The sequence below is a fragment of the Sus scrofa genome, chromosome 2, assembly GCF_054392235.1.
Source record: "Sus scrofa isolate SSC_HxYL_T2T_F1_AM1 chromosome 2, Sscrofa_HxYL_maternal_Yorkshire_Landrace_v2.0, whole genome shotgun sequence".
Classification (NCBI taxonomy): domain Eukaryota; kingdom Metazoa; phylum Chordata; class Mammalia; order Artiodactyla; family Suidae; genus Sus; species Sus scrofa.
Window position 1 is genome coordinate 31,286,973 of NC_139384.1, and position 20,122 is coordinate 31,307,094.

The 20,122-nt window shown below is 36.0% G+C and overlaps 1 protein-coding gene across 7 annotated transcripts in view; it reads left to right on the plus strand.

Annotated features, from left to right (window-relative positions):
* CCDC73 (coiled-coil domain containing 73) overlaps window positions 1-20,122 on the plus strand; it is a 177,971-nt gene that overhangs the window by 70,260 nt on the left and 87,589 nt on the right. For all 7 annotated transcript variants that reach the window (XM_085011484.1, XM_085011487.1, XM_085011486.1 and 4 more), the window contains one exon: window positions 13,250-13,321. In XM_085011484.1, coding sequence (XP_084867610.1) covers window positions 13,250-13,321 — 72 coding nt within the window. The remainder of the gene's footprint in view (window positions 1-13,249; window positions 13,322-20,122) is intronic.

A 20,122-nucleotide genomic window follows, 5' to 3' on the forward strand; every position in this document is an offset into this window, starting at 1 on the left:
TCCTGAAGAATGTTTCATGTGCACTTGAAAAGAATGTGTATTCTGCTGCTTTCAGATGGAATGTTCTATAAAATATACATATATATACACACACACATATATATATATACACACACACATATATATCAATTAGGTCCACTTGATCTACTTTTTCACTTAAGGGTTGTGTTTCCTTATTGATTTTCTGGATGATCTGTCCATTTATGAAAGTGGGATGTTAAACTTCCTACTATTATTTTGTTACTGCCAAGTTCTCCTTTTATGGCTGTTAACATTTGCCTTATATATTGGGGTGCTCCTATATTGGGTGCATATATATTTACAATTGTTTTTTGTGTGTTTCATTTTTGTTTATGTTTTTGTCTTTTTAGAGCTGCATCTGTGGCATATGGAGGTTCTCAGGCTAGGGGTTTAATCAGAGCTGTAGCCACTGGCCTACGCCAGAGCCACAGCAGTGCCAGATCCGAGCCACATCTGCCATCTACACCACAGCTCATGGCAACACTGGATCCTTAACCCACTGAGTGAGGCCAGGGATTGAAACTGCAACCTCGTGGTTCCTAGTCGGATTCATTTCCACTGCGCCATGATGGGAACTCTTACAATTGTTGTATCTTTGTCTTGGATCAATCCTTTGATCATTTTGTAGTGTCCTTCTTTGTCCCTTATAACTTTATTTTAAAGTCCATTTTGTCTGAGTACTTCTACTCCAGCTTTCTTTCTTTTGATTTCCATTTGCATGGAGTATCTTTTCCCATACTCATTTTCAGTTTGTATGTGTCCTTAGATCTGAAGTGGATCTCTTGTAGACAGGATATACATGGGGCTTTTTTTTTTTTTTTAATGGGCTATACCTGTGGCATATGGAAATTCCCAGACTAAGGGGTCAAGTCAGAACTGCAGCTGAAGCCTATGCCACAGACATAGACATGCCAGATCTGAGCTGCATCAGTGACTCTGCTGCAGCTTGTGGCCATGCCAGATCCTTAACCCACCAGCAAGGCTAGGGATTGAACCCATATCCTCATGGACACTATGTTGTGTTCTTAACCCATTGAGCCATACTGGGAACTCACAGGCTGTTTTTGTATCCATTCAGCCAGTCTGTGTCTCATTTGGAGCAGTTATTCCATTTACATTTAAGGTAATCATCAATATGTATGTTCTTACTGCCATTTAGTTAATCGTTTTGGATATATTTTTGTAGGTCTTTTTTCTTCCTTTCTTCTTTTGTTTTCTTCTCTTGTAATTTAATGACTGTCTTTAGTATTGTGTTTGGATTACTCTTTCTTGTGTGTGTGTGTGTGTGTGTGTGTATCAAATACAGATTTTTGGTTTGCAGTTACCACGAAGTTTTTATACAGAAGCCTATATATAAAATGTGTATATATATACACACACACACACACACACACACACATATATATACACACACAGGATTATTTTAAGTCGCTGGTTTCCTAATTTCAAATGCATTTCAAATATACTGCATTTATACTCTCCTCCTCTATGATACTTTCTTTTTTTTTTTTTTTTTTTTTTTGACCTCACCCATGGCATGTGGAAGTCTTGGGCTAGGGATCAAATCCGTACTACAGCAGTAACCAGAGGCACAGCAGTGACAATACTGGATCCTTAACCTACTGAGCCACCAGGGAACTTCACATGATACTGGTTTTGATATCATATTTCACATCTCATTGTTTTGTGTATCCTTGGATTTCCTATTGTGGATGCAGATACTTTTATTACTTTTGTCTTTTAACTTCCCTGATAGCTTTGTGTGTGGATGATTTCCTGCCTTTATTGTATGTTTACCTTTCCTGGTGAGCTTTTTCATTTTGTAATTTTCTTTTTCTTCTTCCTTTTTTTTTATTTTTGTCTTTTTAGGGCTGCACCCATGGTATATGGAGATTCCTAGTCTAGGAGTCGAATCAGAGCTGTGGCTACTGGCCACAGCCATGTCAGATCTGAGCCACATCTGCAACCTACACCACATGGCAATGCTGGATCCTTAACCCACTGAGTGAGGCCAGGGATCGAACTTGCGTCCCCACGGATACTAGTCAGGTTTGTTAACTGCTGAGCCATGACAGAAATTCCACTTGTAATTTTCTAGTTTCTAGTTGTGGCCTTTTCTATTTTTGCCTAGATAATTTATTTTAACATTTGCTGTAAAGGAGAAGATATTTGCAAATATGATATGACTGATAAAGGGTTACTATCCAAAATATATATAAAAAGCTCATGTAGCTCAACGTTGATAAAACAACCCAATTAAAAAAATTGACAGGAGTAGTTCCTGTCATGATGCAGTGGAAATGAATCCAACTAGGAACCGTGAGGTTGCAGGTTCCATCCCTGGCCTCGCTCAGTGGCTTAAGGATCTGGCATTGCTGTGAGCTGTGATGTAGGTCACAGACATGGCTTGGATCTGACCTTGCTGTGGCTCTGGTGTAGGCCGGCAGCTGTAGCTCCGATTAGACCCCTACCCTTGGAAACTTCCTGTGCTGTGGGTGTGGCCCTTAAAAGACAAAATACAAAAATAAATAAATAAATAAATAATAAAATAAAAAATTGACAGGAGGCCTGAATAGACATATTTCCAAAGAGGATATGCACATGACCAGTAGCACATGAAAAGATGTTTAACGTCACTAAAAAGATGTTTAACATCACTAATCATCAGGGAAATTCAAATCAACACTTCAGTGAGATATTTCACACCGTTGGAATGACTATCATTAAACAGAACACAAATCACAAATGTTGGCAAGGATGTGGGAAGAAGGGAACCATCATATACTGTTGGTGGGAATGTAAATTGGTGCTGACACTGTGGAAAACAGTATGGAGGTTTTGCAAAAAAATAAAAATAGAACTGCCATATGACCCAGAAATTCCACTGTATGCCACATTCAGCCATATTATGGGGAGAATTCCAGGATGGAATGCAGACTGAAAACATATGTAATCCTTTCACCAATGTGACTTGGTGACATTTGACTTGATACTATAAAGCTAAAGATAAAAATTTTGAAAGTTTACATGAAGTGCTATCTCTAGTTGGTAAATTTTTTTCTCATGGGAGTAATGCTGAAACTACTTTGCAAATGTACTAGGGTTGAACAAATAAGCAAATTGTAGATTCTGAGAGCATTTACTTTTTAGGTGTGTTGAATGGGCCTAGAAGTAGCAACACCCCAATAGCAGCAACCATTTATAGTGCCAGATCTTGGTTCTAAATATCATTATCTAATAAAAGGAACCAGGACTCCTTAGAGAAATGGTTTATTCTAGGGTTGTATATCTTGTAGTGTTGGAAGATAAGGAGGCACTTAAAAGAGCAGGTCAAAAGAATGCAGAAACCAACCTGGGAGAGCTCCTATGAACAAAGTTGGAAGAATTTGAGCAATAAAATAAATAACGATATTATTGGATTATAACCCAAAGGATAAAATAAATATCCATTATACCCTCTAGCATAAATAAATGATTAAATAAATAAAAGTGGGAGATTGGACAGATCTTTAATTCAAATGAGTAAATGTAGGAGGAAGACAAAAATAGAAAACCACCCTTAGAATATCACAGTAGTAATTGCTGCAGGCAGGATCCACTGATGAATGCTAAAATTAATGGATGAAACTTGAGGGAGAAACAGAGTAGTTACATAGTCACACAATGTCTTCACCAAATTATTTAGTAACTTACTATGGTGGTTTTATACATGTTTGTAAATTGTTTGATGCTCTTTCCTTCTAGGAAGTGAAGCTTAATTTCCTCTCCATTGATTGTGGATTAAATTCTAGAGGATGATTGAAAGGAAAAATAGTTAGGTATACTGTGGAGAAAATTGGCAAATAGTACCATAACTGAGTGATTAAGATTCCCAGAAAGAATTCATGTGGTTCAATAATTCATGTGACTATCAAACACTCATGATATGATGTGATGAAGAGGGAACTTTACCTCTACGTTATTCTCCCCCCAAACCTAGCCTAATCATGAAAAAAACTGCAGACAAACCCCATATGTGGGATATTCTGAAAGTTATCTCAACAATGCTTGTCAAAAAGTGTCAAGGTCATGAAAAGTAAGGAGACTGAGAAACTATCTCAGATTGGAGGAGTCTAAGGAAACATGACTAAAGCTAACATGATATCCTGTATTATATTCTGGGGCAGATACTATTGGAAGAAATAGTGAAATCTGAATAAACTGTAGTCTCATCAATAATATTGTAACAGTTATTTTCTTAACTTTGATAAATGTACCCTAGTTATGTAAGTTTTTTGTTTGTTTGCTTTTTAGGGCTTCACTTACGGCATGTGGAAGTGACTGGGCTAGGGGTCCAGTTGGAGCTGCAGCTGCTGTTGTGCCACAACCACAGCAATGCTGGATCCGAGCCACATCTGTGACCTAAAAAAATTCCCATAGTTATGTAAGATTTTAACTTTAGGAAGCTGGGTAAAAAGGAGACATGAACTCTACCATCTTTGCAAGTCTTAGGTAAATCTAAAATTATTTTAAAATAAAAAATTTGTAGGAGTTCCCATTGTGGTACAGCAGAAACGAATCCGACTAGGAACCGTGAGGTTTTGGGTTCGATCCCTGGCCTTGCTCAGTGGATTAAGGATCTGGCATTGCCTTGAGCTCTGGTGTAGGTTGCAGACACTGCTTGGATTCCATGTTGTTGTGGCTGTGGTATAGGCCGGCATCTGTAGCTCTGATTTGACCCCTATCCTGGGAACCTCTATATGCCATGGGTGTGGCCCTAAAAAGCAAAAAAAAAAAAAAAAAGTAAAATTAAAAGTTTGTAAAAAGAGGTTAGGCTTTGAAAAAGTAAAAACTCAGTAGATACTATAGTACAAATTAATGTGATTATTTTTAAGAGATATTAAGCAAGAAAAACTATATTTGGCCATTCATTTAATGTTTCTTGAACACTTAATTGTGCCAGGTTTTAGAGATTATAATACTATGTAATAGCTAAGGAGTGTACAATATAATATGAGTGTGTGGACAAGGAACCACTCCTACCACTCCTGCGTATATATCCGAAAAAACCCAAAACACTAATTCAAACAGATTCATGCATCCCACTTCCATAGCAGCACTATTTACAGTTGCCAAGATAAGGAAGCAGAGACTTTAAGAGACTGGTACCCTGATCTCTACTCCTTGTCTAGTGCTCTTCCATTAATATATATAATAAATTAACCAGAATGCATAATACAGTCAACATAAAATTGGACCATATGGTAAAGGATTAGATAGTAAAGTTTCTTTAAAGAAGCAAAACACTGTTTCCAATAAAGTTAAAAAAAAAAAAAAAGAGAGGCTTTCTTGGAGTTCCCATTGTGGCTCAGCAGAAATGAATCTGACTGGCATCTATGAGGATGCAGGTTCGATCCCTGGCCTCGCTAAGTGGGTTAAGGATCCAGTGTTTCTGTGTGCTGTGGTGTAGGTTGTAGACGTGGCTTGGATCCCGAGTTGCTATGGCTGTGGCATAGGCCAGCAGCTACAGCTCTGATTGGACCCCTAGCCTGGGAATCTTGATATGCTGTGGGCGTGGCCCTAAAAAGACCAAAAAAAAAAAAAAAAGCTTCCTTAATCTACTAAACTGTATGTCAGTACTTAACTATGCTATAGTTAACATAATTACCCATTTTTTTCTTATGGATCTAAATTGGTAATGATAATATTTGAAAAAACCAGAATTTTAAAAATTAATAAAGATATCTACAAATAAACAATACAAATCAACAAAATGTGTACTTTTTAGAATTTAGACACCATTTTTGGTTAATTCTGTTATCAGATAAATCTGTAGAATAACTGATGAATAGGGACGAACATAGCAGAGGGGTCACAAATTTAGCTTTCTTCAGGATTCAGGTAGTTGGCATATGATATGAATGATATGAATAGGGTAGGAATTCATATTGAATGGAGAGCCTATGTCTTCAGTTTAACCTGTGTTTGTCATTCAGTTCCAAAAAATTGTTGCCATATAGAAAAAGGGACCCTGTACTATTAGCTTTTCTAATTATTGAAGAGAAACTAGAAATTCAGACTTAAATATATTAGCTTATAAAAATTGGAAGAGGGTTGAAAGTTTTTAAACAAAGTATATCTATAAGCCAAATTAGCTATACAATGGGGATAAAAGACCTCTATCACAGAACTTTCAAACTTTTGAAGTAAGCGTTCATTTGATAACTTTTGAGAAACAACTACTCAGTCTTGCCCCAAGAGAATTTAAAACTTAATAGTCACAATGTAACTTGCAAATTAATTACTGCATACTCTCACATTGTATATATTATGCATCATAATAGAATTGTGAAGTATTATGGGAGTTCAGAGAAAGTCACATTACATTTATTAAATATCTAAGCAGAAGTAAATCCTGGAATTTTAAATTAGCAATAAATAAAAGCCAATGGAAATTTGAGTATTCTAAAGTAATAATGATTTGCTAAAGAAATTATAAAGGAAACTGAGTAATGGTATAATATGTGGTAAAAAATATTAAGCAGCACTTCAGTGCCTTATAAAATTAGTTATGCTACAAGTGCAATCATGCCCCTTTGTGATTATAATGATTTCAGAATATGTATCTTTTTACAATGTGGAAAGCTGATAAAATGAGTGTTTTCCATATTGCTGAAAGGTAACATTATAATATGCTTCTACTATATTAGGATTTGATTTAATTTAGTGCTTTTTATTCACAATTATTATTTAGCTTTTTATTTGGAATTTTCATTTTTATTTATTCTTCAAATAGCTTTTAAGAGTTATTAATAAAAATTCTTATTACATTGTCAATGAGAAAAAGTATATGAAATTTGGTGAGAAAATCTCATGTGTAACTTCAATAAAGTATCCAAGAATATAGAGCCTTAAAAGTGTTTATTTTTTATTAGCTGCCTTAGGACTACAAGGATTTAAGTGTCTTTACAAAAACAATAAAAGAGGAGTAATTTGATGGTTTATTTACTCTTTATAACCTTTAGAAAGTGTCATGCTTGTTTTTAAAGTGCTTGCTTCAGGCTGTAGTTTTACAAGATGGGCTATGTATTGTTTAGGCCTCTTCAATTCTTGACCCTGAACAGATTTAGGGACATAGTATATACAGCAAGCACTTGTCCAAGCAGCCAAAACTGTATGAGGGTACTTTTATTCTTCTTTTCAAACTCATAATCCAACTCCTACAAAATTGCCCAATTCTGTTTCTCATGTTGTCTAATACAATACTAACTACTCTTTCAGAAAGGTCTAGGTTTGATTAGCTATAAAGTATCCAAGATAAATATCTCTGATATGCTTGGGGTAGCCTAAAAGTTTGTATTAAAAAAAAAGAATCTCTTTCCTAATTAGTATTTAAATTACTCTTTTCATATTAGTCAACATAATGTACTACAAAGATTTCTGAAATAGAAAAATAATAATATTTGAATATTCATAGCAGTTTTAAGAATCTTTTGTTTTTCTCATCAGCAGGTATTTCTAGTTCTTATTTTGAAATGTTCTACTAAGTAAACAGAATGTACTTGTATATTTAAAATAGGTAGTATGATTTTGAATGGTTTTCTGACTTTTGTGGAATATGAAGATTAAATTCTGAAGGTTTTGAAGGAAAGGCGTATGTCATAGCATTCCATGCTATTGTATCCACAATTTCTTAAAGGTAGTGTAATGGCGGCCCTGGAGACAGATCATCTAGCTTCAAATATTGGTCTGCTCTTTGCCTGCTTTGTGACTAGGCAAGTTATTTATCCTCTTGCTAATAACCTGGTTTCCTTATCTATAAAATAACAGTTATTAGAGTACCTACCCATAAAATTATACCTCAGCTTAAATTAATCAATACATAAAAAGTGCTTAGAACAATATCTAAATCATGGTAAGATCTTAGAACCCACTGTAGCCACTAAAGGAGAAGTGTATAACCAGGCCCACATGAAGAAAGCAGTATCTTGCAGATTTTTAATCCAGCTGCTTTAGAAAGCTTCATGTGATATGTACTACACTCTTCCCCAAAAAATGCCTATGCCCTTATTTGCTTTTTGACTACATACGTATCTATGTTTTGTCTATAAATACATATTACTATAAGAGCTACTGCAATATTACTTATATTCTTTCTTCACTTTATTTATCATATAGCATGCCCTGTTCACATACATTCTGTCTTTTAGTCCATGTTGGGAGAAGCTTGACTGTATCTTAGGATCCACCTCTCGCTAATGTGAGGTAGGTAAATGCTGACTGTCTTAGCTACTCATGAAGACCCAGTGCATTTTGCCACCCAGTGACTGGTTTAGGAGAGGGCATATGACTTAGTTATGGCCAATGAAATATTAGAAGATGTGTATTCAGAAGCTTCTGGGAAGTTTTGTTATCCTTTTAATAAGAGATTATACTTTTTCTACTGCAGAGTAATGTCCTTTCTGTTCTTAATGCGTACAATTACAGTAGCCAAGGGATGAAAAGCCTAAGGAAAATCACTTGGATAATGGCAAAATGGAAGGAAAGAGAGGCAGAATCATAGTCCTTGGTGATATTATTGGGCCTCTGAAAATGAATCCTAGAAGCACTCTGCCTTCAGACTTGTCCTGGGAGACCATAAGTCCCATAAGCCTTTGCGAGTTGGGGTTTGTTGGTGTTGCTACTTGCTACTGAAACTATTTTAAATGAGACAGCTTTAATGAAAGCCTTTTTGAATACCGTGTTTGTGTGTGTGTGTAATAAAACAAAGAACGTGTAAGAGAGTCATAAGAAAATATTTCATAGCAAAACATTTTTTCTCTTAACATCCGCTCTTCGATTTTTCCCAACTGTTTTCTTATGAAAATTGTCAAACATATAGCAAAACTGACAGAATTTGACAGCTATCACTCATACATCATTAATGTTTTACTGTTCTTGTTTTATCACGTATTGGTCCATCTACTTATCCTTCCTTCAACTTTATTTTTGATGATTTCAAAGTAAACTGCTGGCATAAGTGCACTTTTTCCTAAATACTTCAGAATGCATATCATTAAGCAGAGTACAATATTTGTTTACAGCTTTTTTCTTTACAGTAAAATTTACATACAGTTAAAGACACAAGTCTTTACAGTGTATGAGTTTTAGCAGATGCATACACTTGAATATTGCAAACTGTTACCCAGAAATAAAATGTTTACATCTACTCAGAAAATTTCTTTATGTTCTTTCCCAGGCAAATTCTTTCTCCTACACATTCCCCAAAAGGCAGCCATTCTTTTGATTTTTTTTTTCCACTCCTGATTAGTTTTGTTTTTTTTTTCTGACATTTCATGTAAATGGAATCATACAGTATGTATTCTTTTTTTTTTTTTTTTTGTCTTTTTGCCATTTCTCGGGCCGCTCTCGCGGCATATGGAGGTTCCCAGGCTAGGGGTCAAATCGGAGCTGTAGCCACCGGCCTATGCCAGAGCCACAGCAACGCAGGATCCGAGCCTCGTCTGCAACCTACACCACAGCTCACGGCAACGCCGGATCCGTTAACCCATTGCGCAAGGGCGGGGACCGAACCCGCAACCTCATGGTTCCTAGTCGGATTCGTTAACCACTGCGCCACGACAGGAACTCCGTATGTATTCTTTTAGATAAGGCTTCTTTTGCATAGCATAATATTTCTAATCCATCCATGTTGTTGTATATCAGCATACAGATCTTATACATGTTTGTTAAGTGCGGACCTATATATTTCATTTTCTCTGGAATGATTATAAACTGTATTGTGTTTGTAATTTTATTTTATGCATTTTAATTGTGAGTGTATAGAAATGTAATTGATTTTGGGGGTATTGATCTTATGTCTCGTGACCTTGTTCAGCTCATTAGCTCTGGGAGATTTTTTAAAAAATAGATTCCTTGGGGAGTTCCTGTTGTGACTCAGTGGTTAACGAACCTGACTAGCATCCATGAGGTTTTGGGTTTGATCCCTGGCTTTGCTCAGTGGGTAAGGGATCTGGCTTGCTGTGAGCTGTGGTGTAGGTCGCAGATGCAGCTTGGATCCTGCATTGCTGTGGCTCTGGCGTAGACTGGCGGTTACAGCTCCAATCTGATCCCTAGCCTGGAAACCTCCGTATGCTGCTGGTGAGGCCCTAAAAACAAAAAAAAGGCCAAAAAAAAAAAAAAAAAGATTCCTTGGGATTTTCTATGTGTAAGATCATGTCATCTACAAAGACACAGTTTTTACTTCTTTCTTTCTGACCTGTTTCTTTTCTTTTTTTCTTTCTTTTCTCCTTTTCTTTCTCTATCTTTCTTTTTCTCTCCTTCCTCTCCTTTTTCCTGTTTGTCCATCCATCCATGTCTAATTGCAGGGGGTAGAACTTCCAGTAGTATGTTGAATAGGGGCAATGAGAATAGATATCCCTTCTTTGTTCCTGATTTTAGAAGGAAAGCATTCAGTCTTTCATCATGAAATATGATTATTTACAGTAGACAATGATATGGAAACAACCCGTGTGCCCACCGACAGATAAAGGTATGAAGAATACACACACACACACACACACACACACACACACATACATACACACAATAGAATATTACTCGGCCATAAAAATGAAAAATTTGGCATTTGTAACAATGTGGATGGACTTGGAGGTATTATGCTTAGTGAAATAAGACAAAGACAAATATATGTTGTCACTTATGTGTGACATCTGAAAAATAAAGTAGTAGATATAACAAAAAAAGACTTTAAATAATGTTTCTATAAATGCCCTTTATCAAACTGAGGTTATTCCCTTTATTCCTAACCTGCTGAGAACTAATTTTTTTTGCCACCCCTGAAGCATGTGGAAGTTCCTGGGCCAGAAATCAAATCCACACCACAGCAGCAACCCAAGCCACTGAAGTGACAATACGGGTTCCTTAACACACCACAGCTGCATCACAAGGGAATTCCCTGGCTGAGAACTTTTATTATGAACAAGTTGAATTTTGTCAAATGCTTTTTCTGTGTTGATTGATATGATCACAGGATTTTTCTTCTTTAGCGTATTAATATGGTGAATTACCTCAACTGTTGAGCCAGCTTTGCATGCCTAGAATAAATTCTAGTTGATCATGGTGTATAATTTTTTATGCATTGTTGGATTCCATTTGCTAATATGTTACTGAGGATATTTCCAAAACTGTGAGAGATACTGGTCTTTGTTTTCTCTTTTTGTACTGTCTTTATCTGGTTTTGGTGTCACAGTAAATAGATCTCATAAAGTGAGTTGGGATGTGCTCTTTTCTCTTCTGTTTTTCTGGAAGAAACTGTGTGAAAGTGGTGTTAATTTTTTTTTAAGTGCTTTGTAGAAATCTTTGGTGAAATTATCTGGGCCTGGGAAATTTGTTTTTTGGGGTGCTTTTAAATTTATGGCTAGAGGGCTATTTAGATTGTATATATATCCTTGGTTGAGTTCGGTAGTTTGTAGTTTTAAAATAATTGGTTCATTTCTGTGAGTTGTCAAACTTATGAGCATAAACCTGCTTGTAGCATTCCCTTAACTTTTTAATGGCTATAGGATTTTTCTTTTAGAAACCATGGAGCATATATAAAATTGTCTATTTAAAAGTCTTTGTCTAAGTCCATTGTCTGCACTTGCTCAGGAATATTCCTGGTCTAATTCAAGAGCATTACAATATATATATATTTTTTTGTCTTTTTGCCATTTCTTGGGCCGCTCCCATGGCATATGGAGGTTCCCAGGCTAGGGGTCGAATCGGAGCTGTAGCCACCGGCCTACGCCAGAGCCACAGCAACGTGGGATCCGAGCTGCGTCTGCAACCTACACCACAGCTCACAGCAATGCCGGATTCTTAACCCATTGAGCAAGGGCAGGGACCGAACCCGCAACCTCATGGTTCCTAGTCGGATTCGTTAACCACTGCACCACAATGGGAACTCCTAGCATTACAATATTTTAAAACAAACCAGAGGATTTTCCTAAATACCTGCTTCCTGCTTGACTTTGGGCCTCCTTCCTTGACTTTGGGTCTTCCCTTTGTGTTGCTTCCCAGAGAGTCCATTTTTGCAGTTCTCCCAGCTGTATCTCCCTGTTTTTTAACTTGATGCTTATTGGTTGCATGGTGGTGGCATGTGGGGAAATAGGAACATTCTCTGATGTTCTTATTAAGTCTTAGTCTCTGGTGAACCCGAGTCTCACAAGACTCAGGTTACAAGAATTCTGATCCCCTCTATCAAGGAGCCTAGCATGTAATCTTCCCCTCCCCTAATGATAGAACTCTTGTTTTATTTTTTCAGTCTTATCCTCTCAGCTGCAGTGGTTTCCTCAAATGCCCTCATGGGATAGGGTTTTTTGTTTTGGGGGGCTTTTTTTTTTGCCCTTCCCTTGTAGATTAAGGAACAAAAGGGAAGACAGGTTTTTCTAGATAGAATTTTCAGTGGTGGCTGTTAGTCCCCTTTCCGGCTGCAGAGGATTTCCACTAGTGTCCTTAGAGATAGTTTTTGTTGTCCTTTCCCCTGCAGATTAAGGTTTTGGTCTGTAGGAGATATAGGGAAGATGGCTTGTGCCTGTTCTTCTCTTCCCTAGCCAGTACCACAGAGGAAAGCTTTCTCAGATTCTTCTCATCCTTACCTGTAAGCACCTGGTAAGTTTAATGGAGGAAAAACATTTCAGAAGAAGGTTTATACCTCTTATTTCTGGGGCCCTAAGGAGATTCATTAGAGCCCATGCTCTAATTTTAGAAATTTATTAAGGACTTTTAGCTGATTTTTTTTTTTATCAGTACTCAGTGGCTTATGTCCAGGTAAGCAAATGCTGTGTGCTTGTTCTCCCTGTAGGCATCTGTCTGGATGCAGATGATTTTTTGGATTACTTGGTTGATTTGGGACCTCAGCTCTCTGATAGATTTTTTTTTTCTTTTTAGGGCCGCAGTATGGAAGTTCCCAGGCTAGAAGTCGAATTGGAGCTATAGCTGCCAGCCTATGCCACAGCCACAGCAACTTGGGATTCTAGCCGCATCTGCAACCTACACCACAGCTCATGGCAACGCCAGATCCTTAACCCACTGAGCAAGGCCAGGGATTGAACCCACGACCTCATGGATGCTAGTCAGATTCATTTCCACTGAGCCACGATGGGAACTCCAAGGGTGGGAGGACATTATTTTTATCTCTCTAGAAAGAGCTGAAACTTGAAGTTTTCAAGTCCTAATTTTCCTGGCATTTTTCTTCTTTTTGACCTAGGAAGCAGAAACTCGATATGAAGAGCAAATTGGTAAAATTATTGTGGAGACACAAGAACTCAAATGGCAAAATGTGAGTATTTCCCCCATTTAGTTAGCATTTTTAGCATCTATTTAAAAATGTGTTTTAGTCTTTAGTTGCAAAGTTAATTTTTTAATTTTCTTAAATATATATTTGGGGGATTGTGCATCATTTTAGAGATTCTCAAGAAAATTCCAGCTAGAAGTGCTAATAACATGTGGGCTTCCAGAAAACCTTGAATAGCCATTTTTATTCAGGCTTTCCTGTAAGAAAATTATTGAGGATAACTCTGAAAACTGCTATGAGTTATTCTATACCTGAGAAATATATTGTGTGTTATGGAGGAGTTAAAATATTTTTTAAGATGTGAAAGCTTGTTAACACCATATTTTCCTAGTTGTTACTATATCCGAATATTTTAAAAAATATGATCAAATCTGATTTTCTTTCTATCCTTATTCATATAGAGGCATTTTTGATGGTGCTTCTTATGCCTTTCCATCAAATTATTCTTAACAGCTAAAAATTGAAAGCTTAATTAAGAGGACTTTATCCTCAGTAATTGGCAATATTGAAATAGGAACTTGGAGATAACATGTAAGAATCAGATTTCAAATGACAGAGAATAGGCCAACAATGGAAATTTTGCCTTTTTTTTTTTTAGGCCACACCTGTAAGTTCCCAGGCTAGGGGTTTAATTTGGGCTGTAGCTGCCAGCCTACACCACAGCCACAGCAATGCACAATCCGAGCCATGTCTGTAACCTATACCACAGCTCATTGTAGCACCAGATCCTTGAGTGAGGTTGGGGATTGAACCCTCGTCCTCAGGGATACTAGTTGCGTTTGTTACCGCTGAGCCATGGCAGGACTCCATAATGGAAATTTTGAGGCCAGACAGGCCCACAGGGTGGTATAGAAATGGAAGTAAAAGCAGTGTTGGGTTTTATATGAGGGACAAGTCTGAAACAAAGAGAACTGTATATGGAGAGAAAAAAAGAGATAAACACCAAGTATAATCTAAAGCTCCAAGCAGATTTTAGAATATAAAGTCATAGCTTGTTTTTTGTTGTTTGTTTTTTTATTTTTTGGTAAGATTTTTATTTTTTCTGTTATAGTTGATTTACAGTATTCTTTCAGCTTCATATCTTGTTTTAGGACAGAGAGAGTCAATTGTAGAACGTTATCAGAATCCTTAAGTTAATCAGTAAGTTTAATACAATCCAATTTAAAATGCCAGCTGTGTGTTTAGGGTACTTAAGCTGATTCTAAGGTTTATGTGGAAATAAACTTATCAGAGTGGCTAGAAAAGTTTTGAAAAGCAAGAGGATAAGATAGTCACAGTAGATTCTCAAATATATATCTATAGTAATTAAAATAGCTTGGTAGTATGCATGAACAGATAGAACATAATAGAGTCCAGAAATGGATCCAAATATGTAAGGTAATTTAGTGAATGATAAAGATGGCATTTCGATGCAGTGGGGAGAAGTAGATTATCAAAGAAATGATATTAGAACTGGGTACCATTTGAAAAAAATAAAACCAGATTCCTACCTTACTTTATAAACTCATACAAAAATAGAACTTTCATATATTCCTTTTGGCAATGTAAGTTAAAAGTGTCCTATTGAATTCCCCCAAATATCTAGATCCCATAACCTTCTATATATCCCAATTCTGACTTTTCCCTTTTGAGACACTACTAAGACTGTCAAGCTAATATTATTACTTACTGCAATGAATTCTAATAAACATAGTTTTGCTTTGTTAAGAGGTTGATGGTGTTTTGGTTGAGTTTGTTTTTGTATATGTTGTTAGGTAAGGGTTCAGCTCCATTCTTTGGTGTGTGTACATCCAGTTTTCCTAGCACCTTTGGTTGAAAAGACAGTTCTTTCTCCCATGGAATGTTCTTAGCATCCTTGTCAAAAATAATTTGGCCATATTTGTGAGGGTTTATTTCTGTGCTCTTTATTCTATTGCATTAGTCCATGTGTCTGTGTTTGTGCCAGTACAACACTGTTTTGATTCCTAGAGCTTTCTAGTAAATTCTGAAATCAGGAGATGTGAATCCCCTAGCTTTGTTCTTCATTTTCAATGTTATTTGTCTGGGGGTTCCCACTGTGGCACAGTGGGATTGGTCATGTCTTGGGAGCACTGGGACACAGGTTTGATCCCTAGCCTGGCACAGTGGATTAACGATCCGCTTTGCCCCAGCTGCAGCTTATGTTGCAAATATGGCTTGAATCTAATTTCTGGCCAGGGAATTCCATATGTCATGGGGCAGCCAAACAAAAACAAAAACAAAAAACCCCCAACAAGATTATTTGGCCATTTGGGTGTTCGTTGAGATTCCTTATGAATTTTAGGATGTGTTTTTTTATTTCTGCAAAAAATATCATTGGGATTTTGATAGGGGTTACATTGAATCTGTAGATAACTTTGGATACTGTAGACATCTTAACAATATGAAGTTTCTAATCCCAGAGCAAAGGTTATGTTTACATTTTTAATGTCTTATTTAATTTATTTTGGCAGTGTTTTGTAGTCTTAATTGTACAAGTCTTTTAGCTCCTTGGTTAAGTTTTATGTATTTTATTCTTGTTAGTGCTATTGTAAATATAGTTTTTCTTAATTTCACTTTTGGGTTGTTCATTGTTAGCATGTAGAAATGTAACTGATTTGTGTGATTTGTATATTACTACTTTGCTGAATTTCTTTATTAAAATTTTTTGTGGTATCTTTAGGGTTTTTCTCACATAAGGTTATAACATCTGCAAACAGAGATAAATCTACTTGTTCATTTCCAAATTGAATTTCTTTTTCTTGCCTCATTGCTATGGCTTGAGCTTCCAGTACTATACTGAACAGAAGCTGTGAAAGCAGGCATCTTTGCCTTGTTCCTGACTTTAGAGGAAAAGCTTTCAGACCTTTACCATTGAGTAATATGTTTACTGTGGTATTTTCAAATGTGGCTTTTATTATATTGAGGTAGTTTCCTTCTATTCCTATTTTATTGAGTGTTTTTATCATGAAAGATGTTGAATTTTGTCAGTGCTTTTATTTTTGCATAAATTGAAATGTGTTTTTTTCCCCTTCATTCTGTTAATGTGGTGTATTACATTAATTTATTTTTATATGTTGAATTTTCCTTTTATCACAGGGATAAGTCCCACTTGGTCATGGTCTATAATCCTTTTAATATGCTTCTAAATTTGGTTTGCTAGTGTTTTGTTGAGGATTTTAGCATTAATGTTCATTAAGTGTATTGGTCTGTAGTATTCTTTTCTTGATGTGTCTTCATCTGGCTTCAGTATTAAGGTAATACTGGCCTCAAAATATAAGTTAGAAAGTGTTCCTTCCTGTTCAACTCTTTGGAAAAGTTTGAGGAGGATTGCTGTTAGTTCTTTAAATGTTTGGTAGAATTCACCAGTGCAGCCATCAGATTCAGGGCTTTTTGGTGGTGGTGGTGGTGGTGGTTGTGGGAATTTTTTTTGATTACTGATTCAGTCTCCTTACTAGTTACAGGTCTATTAAAATTTTCTGTTTCTTCATAATGTGGTCTTAGTAGGTTTTATGTTTTCAGGAGTTCTCCATTACATCTAGATTATCCAATTTGTTGGCATATAATTGTGCATAGTACTCTCATAGTACTTATTATTTCTGCAGAATCAGTAGTAATGTCTCCACTTTCATTTCTGAATTTAGTAATTTGTCTTCTCTTTTTTTCTTAGTCCATCTAGCTAAAGGTTTGTACAATTTGTTATTTTTTCAAAGAACCAACTTTTAATTTCACTCATTTTCTCTCTTGTTTTTCTATTCTCTGTTTCACTTATCTGTGCACTGATCATTGTTTCCCTCCTTCTGCTAGCTTTGGGCTTATTTTGTTCTTTTCTTTCTTAAGTATAAAGTTAGGTTGTTGATTTGAGATCTTTCTTGTTTTTTCATGTAGACTTTTATAACTATAAATTTCCTCCTTTGCAGTTCCTTTGCTGCATCCCATAAATTCTAGTGTGTTGTATTTTTGTTTTCATTTGTCTTTAAATATTTTCTAAATTCTGGAGTTCCCGTCGTGGCGCAGTGGTTAACGAATCCGACTGGGAACCATGAGGTCGCGGGTTCAGTCCCTGCCCTTGCTCAGTGGGTTAACAATCCGGCGTTGCCGTGAGCTGTGGTGTAGGTTGTCCGAGCCGATCCGGCTCGGATCCCGCGTTGCTGTGGCTCTGGCGTAGGCCGGTGGCTACAGCTCCGATTCAACCCCTAGCCTGGGAACCTCCATATGCCGCGGGAGCAGCCCAAGAAATAGCAACAACAATAACAACAAAAAAGACAAAAGACAAAAAAAAAAAAATATTTTCTAAATTCTCCTGTGATTTCTTATTTGACCCATTAGTTGTTTAAGAGTTTGTTCTTTAATTTCCACAAATATGTGGGTTTTCCAGTGTTCCTCCTGTTTTTTTATTTCTTAATGTCATTCCATTGTTATTGGAGAAGGTACTTTGCCTGTTATCTATTTTTTGAACTCTATTGAGTCTTAATTTGTGGCCTAATATATAGTATATCCTGGAAAATGTCCCATGTGCACATGAAAAGAATGTATATTTTGTTTTTCAGGTAGTGTTCCATATATGTCTTTTAAATCTAAGTGGTTTACTGTGTTGTTCAGGTCCTTTATTTCCTTGCTTATCTTCTGTCTGGTTGTTCTATCTGTTATTGAGAATGGGGCATTGAAGTCTCTAACTATTATTGTAGAACTGTTTATCCCTTCATTTCTGTTCATTTTTGCTTCATATATTTTGATGGTCTGTCATTAGGTGCATAAATGTTTATAACTGTTATATCTTTTTGCTTATTGAACCTTTTATAAATATATAATTCTTTTGTCTCTTGTAACTTTTTAAAAATTTAAGGTCTATTTTTTATTTTATCTTTTTGGGGTATTTTTGTTATTATTTTCATTAAATAACTTTTCCTATTTTCTCACATTCAACTTGTGTCTTTGGATCTAAAGTGAGTCCCTTGTATACAGTATAAAGTTGGATCATGTTTTTTTATCCATTCTTCCAACTTTTGCCTTTTGATTAAAGAGTTTAAATGTACATTTGAAATAATTTCAGATAAGGAGCATCTGACCTCTGTCATTTTGGTATTAGCTTTCTGTGTATTTTGTAGCTTTTTGGCCCTTATTTCCTGCAGTATCATTATCTTTGGTGTTTAGTTGACTTTTTTGTAGTGAAGTGTTTAAATTCCTTTCTCATTTCCTTTTGTGTCTATTCTATAGCTATTTTCTTTTTTGGTTATCATGGGGATTACAATTAATATCTATCATTATATCATTCTAATTTGAATTTATATCATCTTAAGTTCAGTAACATGCAGAAACTCTGTTCCTTAATAGCTCCATCCATACCCCTTTCAGTTGTTAATATTACAAGATTACATCTTTATATATTGTGTGTCTAAGAGCATAAACTAATAATTTTAAGAAATGCATTATTAGCCTCTGAATATGTGGAAAACCAATGTGGAGTTACAAACCAAAATTTCAGTAGTACTAGCTTTTAGTCTAATAATTGTTTTTTAAAATGTGTTAGTTTCCTAAATCATTTGGAAACAAAAAGAAATAAAGCAATTATTAGAGTAATACTAGCTTTATAATTGTTCTTATATTCACCTTGACTGAGATCTTTATTTCTTTATATGACTTTGAGTTACTCTCTGTGACCTTTCACTTCAACCTGTGGAACTCCTTTTATCATTTCTTGCAGGACAGATATAATGGTAATGAACTCTCTCAGCTTTGTTTATCTGCATTTTAGATCATATAGAGAAAAGGCAACTTATATGACATGATGATAAGACTATGAAGCATATTTCCTGAGTCCTTGGAGTATTTGCCAGTTTTGATTGAGGTCAGGAGATGTCCAAAATTAGGGCACAAATAGCTAGTTTCATGTGGTAACCTCTAACAGTTGTGTATGGTGGAAGCCAATGAGTATAGGAAAGTGTGGACTTAATGGTCTTGAGAGTTAGACATAACCTTCTTGCTCATGAAAGTTCAAGAGTGTCAGATTTAATATACCATTAACTCCCTCTATTTTTCCTCAAGATTGGGGCAATGAGGTTTCTAAATAAATGACAAGGCTTTGCAAAGTTCTCTAATAACTAGCCCAGTAAGATGAATGCCTCTGTCACTGGAGATCCTAATATTGAGAATATGAAATCAAGTGGTTTTTTCCTATTTCATAATTGTAGCTCTCTCTTAAGAAAAAGTTTTAATCAATCCAGAGAATTAGCAAGCAATGATCAGAACATATTTAGAACCCTTTGTAAGGGTTAATTTTAGGAAATCCACATGGGCATGTTCAATGGGATCCTGAAGCTTGGGGTTTACAAGGATAATAGTTTTATTAGGACTGTGCTGGAGACAAATGAGATTTCCACCAGAGAATATCCTCAAAAATCTTAGTAAAATTTCTCCACCCATGCTACTTGAATATAGTTTTCGGTATGACCTTGCTCTGATGGGTAATTTCTTGTAAAAATTTTTGAAGAGTTTCTTCAAGGTTCTCTGGTGCCACCAAGTGTCTGTCCTAGAAGTGCCAGGGATTCTCTTGTAGTTTACAACCATGTATTCATTAAATTCTGGAGCCAGTAGTGGGCATTCCAAGTTGCATTTTTGAATCTCCACAAAGATTTAGCTTTTTAGAGTATCATGGGGCCAGGACCTGACTGATGGCTACCTGTGTGTCATAAAGATAAATTAGGATATTTCCTTTGGCCACTCTTATAGTGTGGCTTTACGATTGCCACCTTATTAGGAAGCATTAGAGCCCTTAAAATTATTGTTCAT